Below are 21,696 nucleotides of genomic sequence, written 5' to 3' on the forward strand. Positions count from 1 at the left end.
AATGCACAGAAATCAGTTGCATTTCTCTACACCAACAACAAGACAGAAGAAAGAGAAATTAAGGAGTCAATCCCATTTACAATTGCACCCCAAACCATAAGATACCTAGGAATAAACCTAACCAAAGAGGCTAAGAATCTATACTCAGAAAACTATAAAGTACTCATGAAAGAAATTGAGGAAGACACAAAGAAATGGAAAAATGTTCCATGCTCCTGGATTGGAAGAATAAATACTGTGAAAATGTCTATGTTACCTAGAGCAATCTACACATTTAATGCAATTCCTATCAAAGTACCATCCATCTTCTTCAAAGAAATGGAACAAATAATTTTAAAATTTATATGGAACCAGAAAAGACCTCGAATAGCCAAAGGGATATTGAAAAACAAAGCCAAAGTTGGTGGCATCACAATTCCGGACTTCAAGCTTTATTACAAAGCTGTCATCATCAAGACAGCATGGTACTGGCACAAAAACAGACACATAGACCAATGGAATAGAATAGAGAGCCCAGAAATAGACCCTCAACTCTATGGTCAACTAATCTTCGACAAAGCAGGAAAGAATGTCCAATGGAAAAAAGACAGCCTCTTCAATAAATGGTGTTGGGAAAATTGGACAGCCACGTGCAGAAAAATGAAATTGGACCATTTCCTTACACCACACACAAAAATAGATTCAAAATGGATTAAGGACCTCAATGTGAGAAAGGAATCCATCAAAATCCTTGAGGAGAACACAGGCAGCAACCTCTTCGACCTCAGCCGCAGCAACATCTTCCTAGGAACATCGCCAAAGGCAAGGGAAGCAAGGGCAAAAATGAACTTTTGGGATTTCATCAAAATCAAAAGCTTTTGCACAGCAAAGGAAACAGTTAACAAAACCAAAAGACAACTGACAGAATGGGAGAAGATATTTGCAAACAACATATCAGATAAAGGACTAGTGTCCAAAATCTATAAAGAACTTAACAAACTCAACACCCAAAGAACAAATAATCCAATCAAGAAATGGGCAGAGGACATGAACAGACGTTTCTGCAAAGAAGACATCCAGATGGCCAACAGACACATGAAAAAGTGCTCCATATCACTCGGCATCAGGGAAATACAAATCAAAACCACAATGAGATATCACCTCACACCAGTCAGAATGGCTAAAATCAACAAGTCAGGAAATGACAGATGCTGGCGAGGATGTGGAGAAAGGGGAACCCTCCTACACTGTTGGTGGGAATGCAAGCTGGTGCAACCACTCTGGAAAACAGCATGGAGGTTCCTCAAAATGTTGAAAATAGAACTGCCCTATGACCCAGCAATTGCACTACTGGGAATTTACCCTAAAGATACAAACGTAGTGATCCAAAGGGGCACGTGCACCCGAATGTTTATAGCAGCAATGTCCACAATAGCCAAACTATGGAAAGAACCTAGATGTCCATCAACAGATGAATGGATCAAGAAGATGTGGTATATATACACAATGGAATACTATGCAGCCATCAAAAGAAACGAAATCTTGCCATTTGCGACAACATGGATGGAACTAGAGTGTATCATGCTTAGCGAAATAAGTCAAGCGGAGAAAGACAACTATCATATGATCTCCCTGATATGAGGGAGTGGTGATGCAACATGGGGGCTTAAGTGGGTAAGAGAAGAATCCATGAAACAAGATGGGATAGGGAGGGAGAGAAACCATAAGTGACTCTTAATCTCACGAAACAAACTGTGGGTTGCTGGGGGGAGGGGGGTTGGGAGAAGGGGGGTAGGGTTATGGACATTGGGGAGGGTATGTGCTTTTGGGTAAATTGGAAGGGGAGATGAACCATGAGAGACTATGGACTCTGAAAAACAATCTGAGGGGTTTGAAGTGACGGGGGGGTGGGAGGTTGGGGTACCAGGTGGTGGGTATTATAGAGGGCACAGCTTGCATGGAGCACTGGGTGTGGTGAAAAAATAATGAATACTGTTTTTCTGAAAATAAATAAATTGGAAAAAAAAAACTGAATTTTAGAACCAAGAAGAAATAACTAAAATTTAAAATAAATAGACAATTTATTATTTATTAACAGCTGGCTTGGTTAGTAGAGCATGGGACTCTTAGTCTTGGGGTTGTGAATTTGAGCCCCATGTTGGCTGTAGAGATTACTTTAAAAAATTGTTTTTAATAATAAATAAAGCTAAATAGATAAAAATAAATCTCAACAGATGGCTTTAACAGCAGGCTTACCAAAACTGAAGAGAGGTTTGGTAAACTGGAAAATAAGACAAAAGAAAATACCCAGACAAAAATCACAGAAAGAGAGTAGAAAATACAAAAAAGAATGTAAGACATGAGAAATAGTATAAAGGTGTAACATATATGTAATTGGAGCCTTAGAGGGAGTGGAAAGGGATTGTGGCTGAGAATGTTCTAAAAAGATGAAAAATATCAAGCCACTGATTAAAAAGTATTATAAACCCCATTTAGGTTAAACAACAAATCTGTCATTTTTTTTTAAGATTATATTTATTTACTTGACAGAGATCACAGGCAGGCAGAGAGAGAGAGGGAGAAGCAGCCTCCCTGGGAGCAGAGAGGCCGATGCAGGGCTCGATCCCAGGACCCTGGGATCATGACCTGAGCTGAAGGCAGAGGCTTTAACAGTCTGAGCCACCCAGGTGCCCCAAATATGTCATGTTTAAATGATGGAAGACCAACCGGGTTGGAAGATGGAAAAGATGGAGAGGGAAAGTTCTTGGTGATGAGGACAGAGGCACTAGATCATATAGGGCCCTATAGGACATGGTAAGGAGTTTGGATTTTATTCTAATTACAGTTGGAATCCATTTGAGGATTTTACTAAGGAGAGATATGATCTTCAAAAATCAGTTTTGATGCTGTGTAGAGGATGCATTGCAGATAGACCACATAGGTGGTGGGGATGGTTCAGGTGAATAATGCTTATATTGCCATGGAGTTATAACCAAAGAGACTGTATAATTTGGGATATATTTCTGGAGGAAGACCCCCACTAATGGATTGGATGTGGTAAATGAGGGGAAAAATTGAGGATAAGTCTTAGACCTTTGCCTGAGCGTATAAGAAGATAATTATACTATTTATTGAAATGACAACAGCTCAGAGTGAAATAATTTTGGGGACTGATAAGCAGAAATCAGCAGGCCTATTTTGGCCATGTTACATTGGAAGTGTCTATGAGATACCAAGTAGGAATGTCCAGTAGTCATTTAAAGGTACCAGTTTGGCACTCAGGGGAGAAGTCAGACTAGAGACAGAGACATGAAAGTTACCAGCATACAGTTTTTATTTAAAGCTACAGATCTGTGATGCCTGGTTGGCTTGGTCAGTTAAGTGTCCATCTCAGTTTCGGCTCAGGTCATGATCTCAGGGTTGCAAGATAGAGCCCAACATCAGGCTCCACACTGAGAATGGAGCCTGCTTGGGATTTTCTATCCCTCTCACTCTCTCTCTCTCAAAACAAACAAAACAGTAACTACAGACTTGAATGGGGGAAAGTATAGACATAGACGATAACAAGCCCTGAACCAAATCCTGGATCATTCCAACACTCAGAGATAGTATAAATTATAGTTAGCAGGAGATGAGCAAGAATTCATATGTATCACTCCTTATATCCTTTTGGTGAGATCTTACCACACTGCCATAGCACAATAGGAAGGTAGAAAATGTTGTCATAATACCACATGATGCCACTTGTATGTGGAATTTAAAAAACAAAACAGATGAACATAGGGGAAGGAAATGATAAATAAAATAAGATGAAAACAAGGAGGCAAATCATAAGAGACTCTATAGGGAAAAAACAGAGTTGCTGAAGGGGAGGTAGGTGGGGGGATGGGGTAACTGGGCTTGGGTATTAAGAAGGGCATGTGATGTACTGAGCACTGGGTGCTGTATGCAACTGATGAAGCATTGAATTCTATCTCTGAAACTAATAATACACTATATGTTACTTAAATTGAATTTAAATTAAAAAATTTTTAAATTATTGTCATTATTTTGGGGTGCCAGATGCCCACGTAAAAATACAGTTTTCTGTTACTTCAGAGAGCAGGGGAATGGATGGTTGGAGTACAGCTAGCATTCTTTCTACAGAGGTTGAATACAGAAGTAGATCCAGCAAATGAAAGTGAGAAGGAGCAGCCAGTGAGATAGGAGTAAAACCAGGTAATTGTGGCACAATGGAATGTTAGAGAAAAAAAAAATCATGTAAGAAAGGAGGTGGAGTGGCCAAGTTTGTCAGATGTTCTTGGGGGGTTAAGTAAGATGGAGATGGAGCCTTTGGGCTTTAACAAAAATGGACAACATTGGTAATCTTAAGAACCATTGCAGAAGGGAAAATGACGACAAAAACCTGTTAGAAGTAGATTGAATAGAGATTGGGATACAGCAAACTGAGAAGTTTTTTTAACAGTTTAGCTGTAGAGGGAAGCAAAGAATTAGCTAGAAGAGACAAGGATCATCTGGAGAAAGTTTTGTTTTATTTAGTGAAGTGTGCTCTTAAGGGATATGACAATAACATAGTAAGAATAATTCAATAATTCATAATGGGGCAGATTTATTGGCATGGCCACGCCAGAAATCAGTGGGACAGGAAAGGGGAAGGGCAGCAAATATTCATAAATAATTGAGTTTACCATAGATTGCTGCTCATCTTATTTCAATTCACCACTTTTTGGGAGAGGAAGGTGCTGGGTACATGGTACATGGTACATGTACATTGATGGTACATGACAAGGTAGAGTTCCCCAAGTCCCTCCCCTTCTTCATGGGGTCTGGGATGGAAACTGTTCAGAGGTCAGGAGATTCTCAATATGTTGGGGGATGAGTTAGGGCAAGAATTCCCGGCAGCTGAGGGCCCCTCTCTTCTTGTTCTGCTGGGACTGATGGTCCAGGGGGCTCTTACTCCTTGGAGGCCATGTGGATGATAAGGTCCACCACCTGGTTGCTATAGCCAAATTCATTGTCATACTAGGAAACAAGCTAGACAAAGTGGTCTTGGAGAGCAATGCCAACATCAAAGGTGGAAGAATGGGTGTCACTTTTATAGTCACAGGAGACAACCTGGTACTCATTGTAGCCCAGAATGCCCTTGATGGGGCCCTCTGATGCTTGCTTTACCACTTCACCACCTTCTTGATGTCATCATATTTGGCAGCTTTCTCCAAGCAGTAGGTCAGATCCATGATTGATGTGTTGCAGGTGGAGACACAGAAGGCCATGCCAGTGAGCTTCTCATTCACTTCAGGGATGATCTTGCCTACAGCTTTGGCAGCAGCAGTAGAAGCAAGGATGATGTTCTGGGCAGTCTCTCTCAATCATTATGCGGCAGCTTCCCAGAGGGTCCATCACAGTCTTCTGGGTGGCACTGATGGCATGGAGTCATGAATCATGAGTCCCTCCATAATGCCAAAGTTGTCAAGAGTGACTTTAGCCAGAAGGGCCAAGCAGTTGGTGGCGCAGAAGGCATTGCTGACAGACTTGAGGGGGTTGCCATACTTCTCATGGTTCATGCGCATTACAAACATGGAAGCATCAACAGGAGGGGCAGAGATGATGACCCTTTTGGCCCCACTCTTCAAGTGAGCTCCAGCCTTCCCCATGGTGGTGAAGACCCCAGTGGACTCACAACATACTCAGCACCAGCATCACCCCATTTGATGGTGACAGGGTATCACTCCTGGAAGATGGAGATAGGTTTTCCATGGATGACAAGTTTCCTGTTCTCATCCTTGATGGTACCATTGACTTTGCTGTGGGTAGAATCATACTGGAACATGTAGACCATGTAGTTGAGGTGAATGAAGGGTCATTGGTTGTGACAGTATTTGCTTTGCCAGAGTTAAAAGCAGCTCTGGTGACCAGGTGCCCAGTAAAGCCAAATCCATTTATTATGTTCACCATTGTGTCTTAGGGACGTAGCTGGCACTGCACTGTAAGATGTAGCTGTCTGTAAAACAGGGAGGAGCAGAGAGCTTAGATTCACTACTTTAAAGATAGAAATGGTATTCAAAAAAATGAACTCTTGCCATTTGCAACAACATGGATGTACCTAGAGGGTGTTGTGCTAAGTGAAATATCAGAGAAAGACAAATACTGTATGATTTCACTTCTACGTGGAATCTAAAAAACAAAACAAAAACCAGAAACAGAATCATAAGTACAGAGAACACACTGGTGGTTGCCAGAGGGGAGGAGGATGAGGGGATGGTTGAAATAGGTGAAGGAGATTACGAGATACAAACTTCCAGTCATAAAATGGCTGTCACAGAGATGAAATGAAATAAGTCACAGAGATGAAAAGTACAACATGGGGGAATATCATTACTAATTTTGTAATTGCATTGTATGGTGACAGATGGTCACCATACCATGGCTTACCATGGCTTACCATGATGAGCATTGCATAATATTTAGAATTGTCAAATCACTGTGTTGTAACCTAAAACTAATTTTTTTAAAGTGAGTAGGGAGAGGAGATTCTGACCCTAATTGTAATGGCGAACACACATACAGGATATATTGTATGCTGGGCTTTGTTCTAAGTGTTTTATATTTAATTCTCACAACTGTGCAGTGTCCTAAATCCAGAGATTTGGCAAATTATTGTATAGTTATATGTTTCAAATAAAATAAAATGTCAAGATGCCTATACATTTTTTTTATTATTTTTTACTTTTGCCAGTCTTGTTCACATTAGTTAAGAGGGAGTCTACTATACTAACATGGGTATTATTTGTGTGTGTGTGTGTACACACACATATATATTTATATTAACATGGACAATATCATATATAAGTAGAAGGAAGTAAGATGTAAAACAGTGTGTGTAGGGGTACCTGGGTGGTTCAGTCAGTTAAACGTCTGCCTTCAGCTTAGGTCATGATCCCACAGTCCTGAAATAGAACACCACATCTGGCTCTCTGCTCTGCAAGAAGCCTGCTCTCCCACTCCCCCTGCTTGTGTTCCCTCTCTTGCTGTCTCTTTCTCTGTCAAATAAATAAACAAAATCTTTAAAAGAAAAAAAAAATAACAGTGTGTGTAGTATGGTACATTTGAGTAAAAGGCATCTTTGGGGGCGCCTGGGTGGCTCAGTGGGTTAAGCCGCTGCCTTCGGCTCAGGTCATGATCTCAGGGTCCTGGGATCAAGTCCCACATCTAGCTCTTTGCTCAGCAGGGAGCCTGCTTCCCTCTACCTCTCTCTCTGCCTGCCTCTCTGTCTACTTGTGATCTCAGTCAAATAAATAAATAAAATCTTTAAAAAAAAAAAAAAAGGCATCTTTTGGTTTGTTCCTAAAAGTTGGTAACAGTAGTTGTCTTTGGGGTGGGAGTTTCAACTCTTAATAAAATCTTTCCACAATTTCATTCACGTGCTTACTAATAAGTAAATAATTTAACCTTTCTTTGATGATTTGGGTTCTTACAGTGTATCTAGGGTACTCTTTGGCAATTTCTTCTTCAGAATAGATTAAAAATTAGCTTGTCTTTTTACCACTTCCCTTTTTCAGATTTAAGTTAAATTCTCAATTAAACTTCTGACAATTTGGGGAATAGGGGTAGGGTAGCCATCCAAAGAGTTGAATTTAGGATCATTAGAAATTTACTGTCAATATTTATTAAGCATGTAAATATGTAAATATCTACTTCAGGATTATTTTATTTGTGTTTATTTTAAATCTTTATTTTTTTAAAAGATTTTATTCATTTTATTTGTCAGAGAGAGAGAGAGAGCACAAACAGGGGAAGCAGCAAGCAGGAGGAGAAGCAGTCTCCCCACTGAGCAGGGAGCCCGATGTGGATGGGACTTGATGCTAGGACTCTGGGATCATGACCTGAGCCTAAGGCAGACACTTAACCAACTGAGCCACCCAGTTGTTCCTAATTTTAAATCTTTAATCATATGATATCCTTATAGTGTTTTTTATCTTTCACAGGAATTGAAAGGTGGAAAAGCTTATGCAAAGGTAAGTAGATGTTTTTTAACTCTTTTGGAACTTGTAATATTACTCACTGCTACTTATAAGCTTAAAAATTAAATGGTTTGCTCTTCTAATTGCTATTCAGGTTGGCTGTTTTTATTTATTTATTTATTTATTTATTAAGATTTTTATTTATTTTAGAGAGTGCAATTGGGGGAAAAAGCAGAGTCCCCACCAAGCAGGGCTCCATCCCACAACCCAGAGATCATGACCTGAGATGAAATTGAGAGTCAGACGCTTAACTGACTGAGCCATCCAGTCACCCCAAGTTGGCTGTTTTTAAATAAAGCAACTTGGAGATTGAACAGTTGGATCCAGCAATAAATTATAGGCACATTCTTCCTAAAAACTGGTTATAGGATGTTATTCTTACATTTCAGCTTCCCTACTAGAAGATGATCTCTGGTTTCCATTAAGTAATAGCGACTGTTAATACCGTCTCCCCTGGGAAGTGTTACTAATCCTGCCTCCCCTCACCACTCAGTGGAATAGGACCTCTCCTCTGTGTTCTCTTAGCAGTCTGTAGTACATGATCACTACAATTCTTTATACTTCTACTAGCTATAGGAATTACTAATGATTTGTGTGCTCACCTTTTTGATGAATAGAAGGAATTAGTAATACTGCCAGAAACATACATACTCCTCTTTTATTTTCATCTCTGATGGTATCTCTGTCAATTCAGTCATCTGCGCCAGGATACCAGCTTAACCGTCAACTCTTAAGTCCTTAAAACTGTGTGGTTGCAGTGTCAGTTAGGATGTTCTTTGCTACAAGTAACAGATTACCCTCCTCACCTAGAGGGGTTTTGTTTAGTTTTGTTTTGTTTTTAATTTCATAGAGCAAGGAGATATGAAACAGAGCTGCAGATGTGAGCCAGAGCTGCTCCAGGAGTAGTTAATCCACTGACTAAAGGCCGTCATCAAGAACCCATGTTACTTTTCTCTTTTCATTCTTCCATTCACTGTGTCATGGTTTTATCCTTGCCCAGCTCTTCTCATGATCACCAGGTGGCTTGAGTTTCAGTCCACACATTCACATATGACAAAATCCAGCTGAGTGAGGAAATCTCTGAGTGAAAAAACTTTTCCTAGTCGGCCCTCAGAAGATTTCCGCATAACTTTCATTGGCCACAACTGGATGATATGGCCACTCCTAAACCAGGCATGGGTGGTAGGAATGGATTGCCATGACTAGCTTAGACTCATCAGTTTGACAATGAGCTAAAGGTTGGGCTACTTTCCTTTTGCACATGCATGAGTTAAGGGTGGACACTTGAATAGAATCAGGGCTCTGCTAACAAGGAATATAAGAACATTGGATGATGGTGGGGAGGCAAAAAAACAGCGTCTGCTGCAGTTGACAAATCCTGATTTCTCCTTTCTTATTTAAAAACCATCCCTTCTCTCCATTCACAAGGCAGGTGCCTTAGGTTATGCCTTCATTATTTCTTACTTAAAACCTGAACTGGCCTCTTACCTTTTATTCTCGGCCTCTGATGTCTCCCTCTATCCGTCCTCTATATTATTGCCATAGGATCATTCTGAAATTCAGACATGATCATTCCCCCACTTTTAGTCCTTCAGCAGCTATCTATTGTCTGTAAAGGAAAATGAGATGAAAGTCTTTAGCTAGCATTTAGACCAACTTGGACACCATATGTACATGCTCACACTCACACTCACTTAATTCTTATGCTTCAGACTTACTGCCCTCAGAAACCTCCTGGAATGTACTCCGCTCTTTTATGCTCTTTGCCTTGTGACTTGATATTTTGTCTGTCATGCATATGCTTCCCCCTTCCCTTGTCCTGTCAACTTATACAGCATTAAGCATTCGGTTTAGTCATCCTTTCCCCTGAGAAATTTTCTTTTCCTTTCTGTCTTGTAACTGTGCCTTCTTCCATTCCAGCACTTAAACTTTTTTTTTTTTAAAATAAGAATGTGTTTTCTGGGGTGCCTGGGTGACTCAGTGGGTTAAAGTCTCTGCCTTCGGCTCAGGTCATGATCTCAGGGTCCTGGGATAGAGCCCTGCATCGGGCTCTCTGCTCAGCAGGGAGCCTGCTTCCTCCCACTCTCTCTGACTACTTGTGATCTCTGTCAAATAAATAAATAAAATCTTAAAAAAAAAAAGAATGTGTTTTTTCCTATCTTCCCTCATTTAACTGTGAGCTCTTTGACACTAGGAATGATTTATATTCCCAATGCCTAATGTTACCTAAAATGTAGATGCTCAGAATTATTTGCCAATAAAGTAATATCTACCACAGAAGTAACTAGTATCTAAGTATATGTGCCATTTTAAGGAGACCGTTATTTCAGTGAAGCCAAAGAGAAAATCATAAGGAAATATGGACTCCTTGGTGCCTCACTAGTCCTTGCCTGTCCTGTTCTCACTGTTTTTGCAGTGTCCAGAACAGGGCCTGGCACATAAAAGGTGCTCAGTAAGTAAATATTGACCTTCAGCTCGAAACATCACAGTCTTCATTGGTAACCTACAGCCTAAAACTCACATTGCTATACATTTTTTATGCTTTTTTAATGGTGACTGACCACATTCTCTTTTTTTTTTTTTTTTTTAATTCTTGGTGACACAGTAATACCAGCTTTCTAATAGTGAGTGCTAAGCCAATAGTCTGCTTTTTGTTCAACAAATATGTGTTAACTGCCAGCATATGGAAGAACTGTTTATGGCACAAAACAGACCCAAATCCCTGCCTTTGTGGAGCTTATAGTCTTACGGAAGGTTGGAGGGGACAGACAGTAAACAAAATAAATATGAAATGTGTATGTATGTGATATGCTGACAGCTACTAAGGAGAGGAACAAGACAGGTAAAGGGTAAAGGAGGACAACTACAGGGTAGGGGAGAGAGGGAGGGAGGAATCAGGGCAATAAGAAGGCTCCTTAGGTGGTATTTGAACATAGACCTGAATGGAGTGAGGAGGAAAGCTGTAGGAAGATCTAAGGATGTGTCAGGCAAAAGAACAGTAGGTGTTAAAGGCCTTGAGGCAATCTTGGCATTTTCAAGAAGAAAGACATTGTGGCCAGGAGAGTAAATAAGGAAGAGGGTGGGGAAATGAAGCTGACAAGGTGGTGGCCAAGGATGAAGGGACCGGAGACAGTCAATGTAGACAACACTCTCAAGGAGGGTTTTTTTGTTTTGTTTTTTATTTATTTATTTATTTATTTATTTATGAAAGCAGAAAAATAGTCCAACAGACTGGAGAGAGGGGATGAGGTTTTCTTTTGTTCATTAAGATGGTAAAAACTCCAGCATGCTTGTGTGCTAACGGAGTGGTTCAGTAGAGAAGGGAAACTTGAGAGCACAGAAGAGAGGGAGGAATTCCTGCAGCAGTGAACTTGAGTAGGCAGGAGGAGAGTGGTTGGCTTCAGGTTGGAGCACAGCTGGGTCAATTACTACAGCACATGGGTATAGCTGCAGAAAGGTGAGGGGATGTGGTCGGCAATAAGAACTTCTGGAAGTTAAGTGCTCTTTTGATTGCCTTTTGCTTCTGGGTGAATTAGGAAGCAAGGCATCAGCACAGAGTTTGAGTGGAAAGGAGTTGCTGGAGATTTCAAGGCAAAGAGTAATATATGAAATACGGCCTTCAGATGATGTGTAATCAAATAGCCCCGTGAATCTTCACATGTTCATTGGTATGTGGCTTTACCTTGGACACATCCAGGCTTGTCTGCTGATCTCTTAGACCCCTAAAAGGCAGTAAGGCGAGAGGAGCTGTGTGAAAATTAGTTAGATGCCACCTGTGGCCTGATGTGTTCTGACTTACTATTGCATTTAGGAATCATGGCCTTTAAACTGGTCTGTAAGTTCTTATTTTTCATTCTTTTTGTACCAGTTAAAAGTTACTAAAATAATGCTCTAGCCTGTAGTTAAAATCTTCATCTTGAATGCCTTCTTATGTGCCCAATATGTATCTTAAAATCTTAAAGCAGGCAGCTTAAAATTTTTATTAGGTATTCAGGGAGATGTGCTTAATTGCAAATTCAAAACATTTTTTTGTTTTTCAATAAAAGACTCCATATGCACTGCACATAGTTGTATAGAATAGAACAGACTTAGTTTAAAAAAAATGGGACCTATTTCTTGTACCACTTGGAAATAAGAAATAGGGGTTGAACAACATCAGAGGACAGACCGTGGGTGATCTTTGGTAGCTGTAGAAAATGGGAATTGAGGGGCCCCTGGGTGGCTCAGTGGGTTAAAGCCTCTGCCTTCGGCTCAGGTCATGATCTCATGGTCCTAGGATCGAGCCCCACATCGGGCTCTTTGGTTGGCGGAGAGTCTGCTTGCCTTCCTCTCTCTGCCTGCCTCTCTGCCTGCTTGTGATCTCTGCCTGTCAAATAAATAAATACAGTCTTTAAAAAAAAAAAAAAAGAAAGAAAGAAAGAAAATGGGGATTGAACCTGAGTAGTAATGAGAGGAAGGAAGAGGATTTTTTTAATTTATTTTTTATTTTCAGCATAACAGTATTCATTATTTTTGCACCACACCCAGTGCTCCATGCAATCCGTGCCCTCTATAATACCCACCACCTGGTACCCCAAGGGAGAGGATTGATCTAAACTTTTGGAGAGCAGCATAGAGGGTTGTTGTAGGGCACAGTTTTGGGGAAGGGGAAAAGGTTTCATAAGAAGGAATTTAGCTTAAGTGTGATCAGTAAAGCAAATGCTGTGGAATGTGGTGAAGGAGTAGGGGCTTATACTGAAGAAAATTCTATTTCTTTCATGGAAAGTACAAATTTAATAACCTGCAACTGTTTGTAGTCACCAGTGGTTAACTGGGCATGGAGCCAGAGGCAGAATAGGGAGAAGAAAGTCTGATCAGTTTTCTTTATGTATATGCAAATGACCATGATTGGTCTGCTACTGTTTCCCACAGTGTGGGGTGAGTACCACTGCTACTTGCAATGATTTTAATTGTTTGATAAACATTTTTTCTACTTCAACAGTTACGTATTTCAGTGTGTACAGAAAAAAATATATTTAGCACATCAAATATGTGATTTGAGATTGAATTGCCTAAGAAAGATTAGAATACTTAACACATTTTTACAAAAGAAGCAAGGCAATCTAAAGACACACATTAAGCAGATAATAAAGCAGATACTGCCAAAACTGCAAATGACTGATTTTGAGAAAACTTGTCTAGAACATGGGTTGAATGTTTATTTTAAGGAGAATATGATAGAAGCCTAGTAGATATTCTATTAATATAATTCCCTTTCTTTTCATAGCTGGGCTTTGCAGATCTAAACCTGGCAGAGTTCGCTGGATCAGGAAATACCACTCGTCGCTGTTTACTGGAAGGCTATGATACCAAAAATACAAGACAGGATAATTCCATTCTTAAAGTAAGCACATTTTGAGATTTACATGTCAACAAATGAGAATCTCTGCCTTTAAATAAGCATAGGTATATACAGCCAAGGGCACCATGGGATCAGCATGAGATCATAAGCTGACCACGCCACTGAAGTACTCACCGTCTAGGGGAAAAGCTTCCCAAATCATAGAAGCAGCAAAAGTAACAAATGTTCACCTTCATGATCCAAGGTGTTTCTGGAGCTGTGAACGTTCAGGGAGTAGTACATACAATTGCTACAGTGTAAGGGCTCATAGAGAGTAAGGAGTATGAGGAGTGAAGACCTTAGAAATGTTTGTCGCTCCCAAAGAGTGACTTCCCAAGCATCTGTGGTGGGTGCAGAGAAGTCACTGAGCTTTCCTATAACTAGTAAAGTGACAGGTGAAACTCACTTTAGGCATCTGCCCTCTTGTTTCTAAGTACCATCCATCAGCAGCCTCCTATTCTCCTGGCCACAGAGGAAACATACATTTGAGAGAGTTGATGAGGGTATTAAATGAAACTAGTTGAGAAAATGTTTGTAAAGCACCTTGTACCTAGTAAGACTCACTGGACAAACTTTTTGCTCTATTTTAGTTAGGTTATCCTATGATGGTAAGTTATCTAACATTAAAAAAGGAAAATAATTCAGAATAAAAACTGGATGGTCAGAAATTAGTGGAGCAAAGAATTCCCCAACACCTACACTTTTCAAACTTCATTTTCAGAAAATAGACAAAAAATTTCAGAGCAGTTGCATATACCTGTACGACATAAACAGTGATGCATAGGGTAGATTCCAGATGAAGAAGCTGAGACTCAGGTTAAGTGTCTCACTAAAGTCATTGGTGGCAGAGCAGAGACCAGAATGTGTATCTTCTGCTGTGTAGAGTCAGTGGTCTTTTCATGTTACCATGCTGTCTAAGCACCAGACTCAGAAGGAACAGACTGCACTGTTCAGTCTTAGACTCATCCCAAAACAAGCCACTAAATTCAGTTTCTTCATATTTTCTGTATAAGAAGATTTATAATCCTTCTCTGAATTTTAGTGTCTTCATTGGAAATTGAAATAAGTTACTAATTTCAGACTCCCCTATCCTAACCCCATTCCTTAGGTCCAGCTCCTGGAGTAGTTTCCTCTGGCTCCCCATTGATCCTTTCACACTATTTCTCCCACTTGGTCCTATAAAGAACTTGTTTTTTTTTTGTTTGTTTGTTTTGTTTTTTTTTTTTTTTTTGAGTGTAAGAACATGCATGCGCAAGTTGGGGTAGGCTCAGAGAGAGAGAGAGAGAGAGAGAGTGACTCTCAAGCAGACCCCACACTGAGCGGAGAGCCCAATGTGGGGCTTGATCTCACAACCCTGAGATCAAGACCTGACCTAAATCCAAGAGTCAGACACTCAACTGACTGAGCACCCAGGCACCACGTAACTTACTCTTCTATAAATCACACCATTTAACTCTCACACTCTCTCCCTGTCTGAGCTCTGTCATCTCCTGGCCACCTAGTTAACTTCTCTCTCCTGCTCATTGATGACTTAGCTCTTGGCTCACAGATTCTCTTTCCATCCCTTCTGTCGTCATGTTTTGGTGGCTTCACCGTCTGGTGGGTGATCTGTCCTTGTGGACTGTCTTCTCTACGCATTCTCTCCCTCAAGCTAATCTTTTTTGTGCGAGAGGCGTCTCTGTTCCTTAAACTACCCTTCTCCAGCATCTTTTTCTTTTTCTTCTTCTCATTTCTTACCCCCATGGCCAAACTCTGGACTTTTCTATCTCTAGAAACTTCACCACTGGTATTCCCCTCTGCTACTTTTGTCTCCTTACATTTCCAGTCCTCTTGGTCTACTGCTCACTTAGCTGTCCTTCACCTTACTATTCTCCCACTGTCTACCAGCCTCCACTTCCCTCCACTTCCCTCTTTATCCAGCTTAGATTCCAGAATCCGTGATTCTCTTATGCGTAAAAACACTTCTTGTGGGGCACCTGGGTGGCTCAGTCGCTTAAGCATCTGCCTTCAGCTCAGGTCATGATCCCAGGGTCCTGGGATCAAGCCCTATGTCAGGCTCCCTGCTCAGTGGGGAACCTACTTCTCCCTCTCCCTCTGCTGCTCCCCTTGCTTGTGCTCTCTCTCTCTCTCAAATAAAAAAAATACTTCTTACTCCTTTGCCCATCTCCCTCATTGCTCTCTCCCAGCAAACCCCCAACCCCAGTTAAACTTAACTTCAACTGTCCTCTCTGGGCCTGCATCCTAATTGCCGAATGTTACTGGAGAAGATCACACAACCATCCAGCCGCTGTTCCTACAGTCTTGCTCCCTGCCATCAAGCAACTCTCTTTCCTTTGTAAGCATCCTTTCCCAGTTACCAAATACTCTATTTTGTACCTTCTTTCTTCTCAGATCTCTACACACCACCCTTATACTCAGCTAGTGGTCCTACTTTATCCTTTATGGAGAAAACAAGTCATTAGATTTAAATTCCTTCATCTTCCTGTTGCAGAATTTACAATTCTTCCTGTCTTTCCAGCCCTGTTATCCCTTCTGCCCCCATGACAATGAAGGAAATGTCCCTCTCCCTGTCCAAAGCCACTCCTTCCTCTTAAGTGCTTGAGTCCAAAGCTTGCCTGATCAAGAGCTTTGCAGCTTAGACTATCCCTTTTCCTAACTATCTCTTTCTCCAGTGAATTATGCTCATTAACATACGAAGAAACAGCTCTCATATCTACTGTATTTAAAACAAACACCTCCTCCAACCACTGTCCCACTCTTTCTGTTCTCCTTCCCCACGCAATGTCTTACAAGCTGCATGTGCCATCTCCATCCCTTCTGAGACATTCAGGATACTCAAGAGTGCTGTTTTTACATAGTTAGAAACCAGACTGTGGAGTTCTATGAAAGTGGAGGGGATAAGGATGCCCACACAGCTGGCTCAGGTCCCACATTTAATAAGTGTAGTGCTTAGAAAAAGAACAGTAGTAGAGGTACAGAGGTGAAGAAATAAGAAAGAAATGAGGTTCTATTAGGATATATGTCAGCCACTAGGTAGAAAATATGCACATAAATAAATATTCTCTTCTTCATAAAGACCATGAGTTTTCAGTATTATGCAGTCCTAGTTTGAGATTTCACATCTGCCCTTTATTAGCTACCTGATAGTGAAAATACCACTTTGTCTTCTGAGCTTAAAAGGAAAGTATGAAAAATAAAAAATAAAAAAAAGGAAAGTATGAGTCTCTCATTGGCGTTTTGAACAGTAAATGAAATCATGCAGTATACAACACTTAGCTTACGCCTGACACACAATTCTCAAATCACAATTGCTGTTAACATTGTTGTTATTCCTGCTATTACCATTATTTTTCCCGCAAGAACAAAACAAGATCCTATGGCCGAGTCTTAAGAGACCATCAGCAAGTAGAGAAAAGTAACATTTCAGAAAGCATTAACAAAACTTTAAATTCTGTTTTTTTTTTTAAGATTTTTTAAATTTATTTGACAGAGAGAGACACAGTGAGAGAGGGAACACAAGTAGGGGGAGTGGGAGAGGGAGAGGGAGAAGCAGGCTTCCTGCTGAGCAGGGAGCCTGATGCAGGGCTTGATCCCAGGAGTCTGGGATCATGAACTGAGCTGAAGGCAGACACTTAACTGACTGAGCCCACTTAACCCAGATGCCCCTAAATTCTGTTCTAAAGATAGAGCAAAGGCCAGAAGCATTCTGCTCTCACAAGCCCCCACAAGCTCCCCTTGAAGCATTGACATGGCAGGTTGGAGGGAAACATTGAAGACACCAAAGCACCATAGGAATCTAGGAGACCAGGGCGACCAGGGCACCCCTGTGGGGCATCACATTGTGGCACTTGCTCTCCCTTTCCATCTTTCCAGCACCGATTTTTGCCGTTACCAAGTTTCGAATGTTGGAAAATGGTCTGTATAAACAAGCAGCAATTTAATGCCAGATGTAACTCAATTCTGCAATTGCTTTGTCGAATAATCTCTAAGTAGGAAATACTGGCCTAGGTTCTGTGGGGGAGGTGCGGGTTAGCAGAACATGGCTTCTCCTCTCAAGGGGACTTTTGTAATCATATTTCTTTTTCTAATACCCAGGTTTTGATCAGTATGCAGCTGATGTCTGGTGACCCATGTTTTAAAACGTAAGTTGATTCTCAGTAAATGAATTATTTATCTGAAAGTATAATAGTGATTTTTTTTTGTTTAAATTTTTACATTCATATATTGTATTGTTTACCCAGAAAGGGACCATTATTTTCCTAGGAGGTTGCCTGACCTACATAGAAATTACTATTAACCCTTTATAAAATGAGCTCCTCACACTCTAAATTTATTTAGGCTGTAGATCTTTCATCATCTTCAAGTTTTGGGTGAAACTATACAAATTAAGTTTTTTAATTTGATCTCAATGGACTTAGTCATGTCTTCAACAAATACTTGTTAAATGCCTTACCATGTGCTAGGCCCTATTCTAGACACGAGAGAAACAGCAATGAGAAAAAAAAAAAAAAAAGACCGTCCCTGATATCTTGGAGCATATATTCTTAAGAGGAAAACAGTAAGCTAAGAAATAAATGTATAATATAAAGATGGGAAGAGTGCTTTGGAGAAAAATAATGCAGGGTAGGAGGGCATGTGGGGAGAAAGTTTGCTGTTTTATAGAGAGAGTAGTCAAAAAAGAAAGTCTTCCCTGGCAGAGATGGTATTTGAGCAGAGACCTGAAGGAGGGGGGGAAGCACACCATGCAGATATTTGGGGAAAGAGCATTTGAAGTAGAGGAAACAGGGACAAAGTAGAGGAAACAGGGACAAAGGCCTCAGGGAGAAGTGTGTTTGGTGTGTCCAACAGGCTGCTGGGAGACCAGTATGTCTAGAACAGAGAGAATGGGGAGAAATGGGATCAGATGATAAAGAGTCTCCTTGGCTACTTATAATCTGAGATAAAAAGCTACTGGAGGGTTTAGAGTAGGGGACTAAAGTTATCTGACTTATGGCTGCTAGGTAGAGAATAGACAATTTGTGGGAACAACAATGGGAGCAAGGTCAGAAATAGGTAGGTGAGTTAGGAGGCTGTTCCAGTAATCCAAGGTTTAGGGACAGAGTAACTCATTTATTGAAATGAAAGAGCCTCTGAGAGGCAAGGTTGGAGGTTGGGAGCTTAGGTTTTGGACATGTTACATTGGAGATCCTTATTTAACATCCAGCCAGGCACCTCAAGTAGGCAGTTGAATATGGCACTACAGAGTCGGTGGGGAAGCCCAGGCTGGAGATACACATTTGGAAATCATGACGTCATCAGCACATAGATAGTAGTTAAAGCCATGAGATTTGATTAAATGGCCCAGATGGAGTGAGCATAAATAAAGAAAAAGAACACAGACTGAGGGGTGGGATACCCCAGTGTGTTGGAGATTAGGGAGATGTGGAAGAACCAGCAAAGGAACAACTGTGAGAGAGGAGGAAGGAACCAGAGGAGAGGACTGGCCTGAAAACCAAGTGAAGGAGGAGTTTCAAAATGGAGAGATTAATCAGCTCTCTCCCACACCATGGATGTGGATCACGGAAGATGAGGACTGAGAATTGACCTTTGGATCTGCAGTACAGAGACCATTGGTGCCTTCAACAAGCACTTCAGTAGAATCCTATGAGCCTACAGCCTTATTGGAGTGAGTTAAAGAAGGTTTGGGAAGAGAGAAATTGGAGAAAATATAAACAATTCTTAAGAGGAATTTTGCTGCAAAAAAAAAGGAACAGAAAATGGGGTTACAAATAAAGTGAGGATTCAGGGTCAAGGGCAGGTCTTTGGGGTGTTTTAAGATGGAAGATAGTTCAGGGTATTTGTGTACTGATAGGAGTGGTTCAATAGAGAAGGCGAGATATGGTACAGAAGAGAAAAAGGACAGTTGCTAGACAGTGTCCTTGGATGTCAAGAGGAATGAAGGTAGAGGATAGGCTTCAGGTGCAGGTATATGAAAAGTGGAAGCGAGTAGAACTTATTTTCAAATTGTTCCTGATTTCTTAGTGAAATAGGAAACAAGATGATCACTGAGGAGTGGGGATGGGAAAGATGGAGGTAGGGGTTTTAGGAAAGATGTGTGGAAGTCCTCAGAGTGTAGGAGAGTGAACAGAATGGGAAAAGGCAGTAGGATTGCTCATTAGCAGTCCAGAAGACAAAAAAAAAAAAAAAATTAATTATATATCATTTGAATATCTGAGAAAAATATATTTAGAAAAAAAACCCTGAATTATTTCCCTGTGTATCACCTTCATGTTTTTAATAGTAACATCCAGGAGCCCGTGAGTGGCTCAGTCAATTGAGTGTCTGACTCTTGATTTCATCTCAGGTCATGATCTCGGGGAGGTGAGATCGAGCCTTGTATTAGGCTTTGCATTCAGGGGAGAGTCTGCTTGAGATTATCTCTCTCCTTCTCCCTCTGGCCCTCCCACCACACCCTCTCTCAATCTAAATTAAAAAAATTTTTTTTCAATAGTGATGTCTATATAGTTTCCTATTTACAGTGTTTTATAAAGATGAAAATACATATTTTTGTCCAAATCAGTTATTGATTAAACTATGCACTTTACTGTAACTTATCCTTCCTGTGTTGTCCTCTCTCAAACCTTAATTTCCTGGCTTATTTCTTTATATTCTGCTCTCTTAGGACTAAACAATTTTTGCCATACTGTATTTGGCTTCTTAGGTAACAGTGTTTTTCTAGTGGAGTCAGCTTAGGGTGAAATGAGAAAATGAGTAGCAAAAGTAAGTAAAAGAAAAGGAATTCATCATTCCTTCTCATGGAACTTATAAATATTCCCTTTCTGGCCCTTTCTCTAGCATTTTATCTATTTGTGCAACTGAAATACTAAAGAGCTAAAAAATAGATCATCTTATATTCTGTTTTATCTCCAGGAATGTAAATCTGACAATCTAGAGTTTCTATTTATAGAAAAAGATGTTTGTAACTCATTAGAATAAACAGACCTTACCTAATCCCAAGATACATAAAAGTATTTCTCAGGAAAACGAAACCCCCAATATTTATTTTCTCTTTTCTCTAAGAATCTGAAATTGTACATGTTTCAGTGGAAAAAGGACACCTCTAACACATCCATGCACTTGTACATGCTGAGTGTGGACTGAATAGGAAAGTGTTTAAATGATATAAAAAGTAAATTATTTTTATTAGGTTTTGTTTTAGTATATATTAGAAATATAAAATCACAGTGCTTTAGAGCTGAAAATAATGTTGGAAGTTGACTAGTCCAGTGATTTTTTTTTTTTTCAGAATATTTAGTCACAAAGTCCTTCTGCTCAATGTATGATGAATCCCAGTATATAGCGTTTTTCTATTGTGGGTCAAAAAGATATAATACCTTACTACCCCTGAAGTCTCTAAGGGAGCTTCACAGTTTTAAAAGTGTTATATAATCCAAGTTCTCATCTTACAGGTGAGAAAACTAAGGCACGAAGCAATTGAGTGACACGACTATTTGTCTGTAAAACCTAGATGTAAGTGGCTAACTGCCGGGGAGGTTCATTCCACTATTTTCTCTGCTTTTGTCTGTCTTTGAATTTTTCATGGTAAAAAGTTTTTAAAAACCTAGTAGAGAAACTAACAAGAATACAGCATATCTTTAACATTCTCAGCTTTAAATTCTAGATTTGATATTTTATGAGCAGAGGATCTCTAATATGGCTTATTATTTTCTGAAAGACAAATTTCATACCATGAGCCTATATTTATGCATAAGACAGCTGATAAGTCAGGCTCATAACTCTCTGCTCTAAACTCTCTTTTGTAGTCTCTGCAACTTATCAAATATCCACCAGCTCTAGTAAAAGTATGAAACTGGCTGAAAAGAAAGCAAACCACTAGTGCTAATAAAGACAAAGGATATTTTGGGAGAGAAATTCTATGCTTCACTGGCACCTGACAACTTAGTGGGGGAGCAGATCTAGGGATGATGTAATCCTCTTGAGTAGCTGGGGCTCTGGAACATTCACATTCTGGGAGGAAGGAAATTACTATTTGTCAAAATGATTTAATGACTATTATTATCTCCCAGTTTAATTCTTGAAACAACTCTGTGATGCTTTTTCCATATTTTTAAAGTGAGGACCTTGAGGCTCAGAGGTCAAGGAACTAATTTGTCCAAGGTCCCAAGAGTCACTCATTTATTCAATACATGTGCATTGATTGTCTACCATGTGCTAACATTTACCAAACTAAATTAAGACCAGCGCCTGCTCTGAAGGATTCACTGTTTATTTGGGAGGTGGACACAGGACATATGGTGCTCTCAAGGCATAGAGGAG

General features: G+C 40.2%; 1 protein-coding gene and 1 pseudogene across 1 annotated transcript in view; one reads left to right on the forward strand and one right to left on the reverse strand.

Moving 5' to 3' along the window:
* The window catches only part of FAM102B (family with sequence similarity 102 member B), a 102,132-nt gene that overhangs the window by 60,166 nt on the left and 20,270 nt on the right, over window positions 1-21,696 (forward strand). Inside the window, exons 3-5 of the mRNA XM_044238802.1 lie at window positions 7,965-7,994; window positions 13,267-13,383; window positions 17,476-17,522. Coding sequence (XP_044094737.1) covers window positions 7,965-7,994; window positions 13,267-13,383; window positions 17,476-17,522 — 194 coding nt within the window. The remainder of the gene's footprint in view (window positions 1-7,964; window positions 7,995-13,266; window positions 13,384-17,475; window positions 17,523-21,696) is intronic.
* On the reverse strand, window positions 4,933-6,067 carry LOC122900268 (annotated as a pseudogene).

The sequence above is a fragment of the Neovison vison genome, chromosome 2 (assembly GCF_020171115.1).
Source record: "Neovison vison isolate M4711 chromosome 2, ASM_NN_V1, whole genome shotgun sequence".
NCBI lineage: Eukaryota > Metazoa > Chordata > Mammalia > Carnivora > Mustelidae > Neogale > Neogale vison.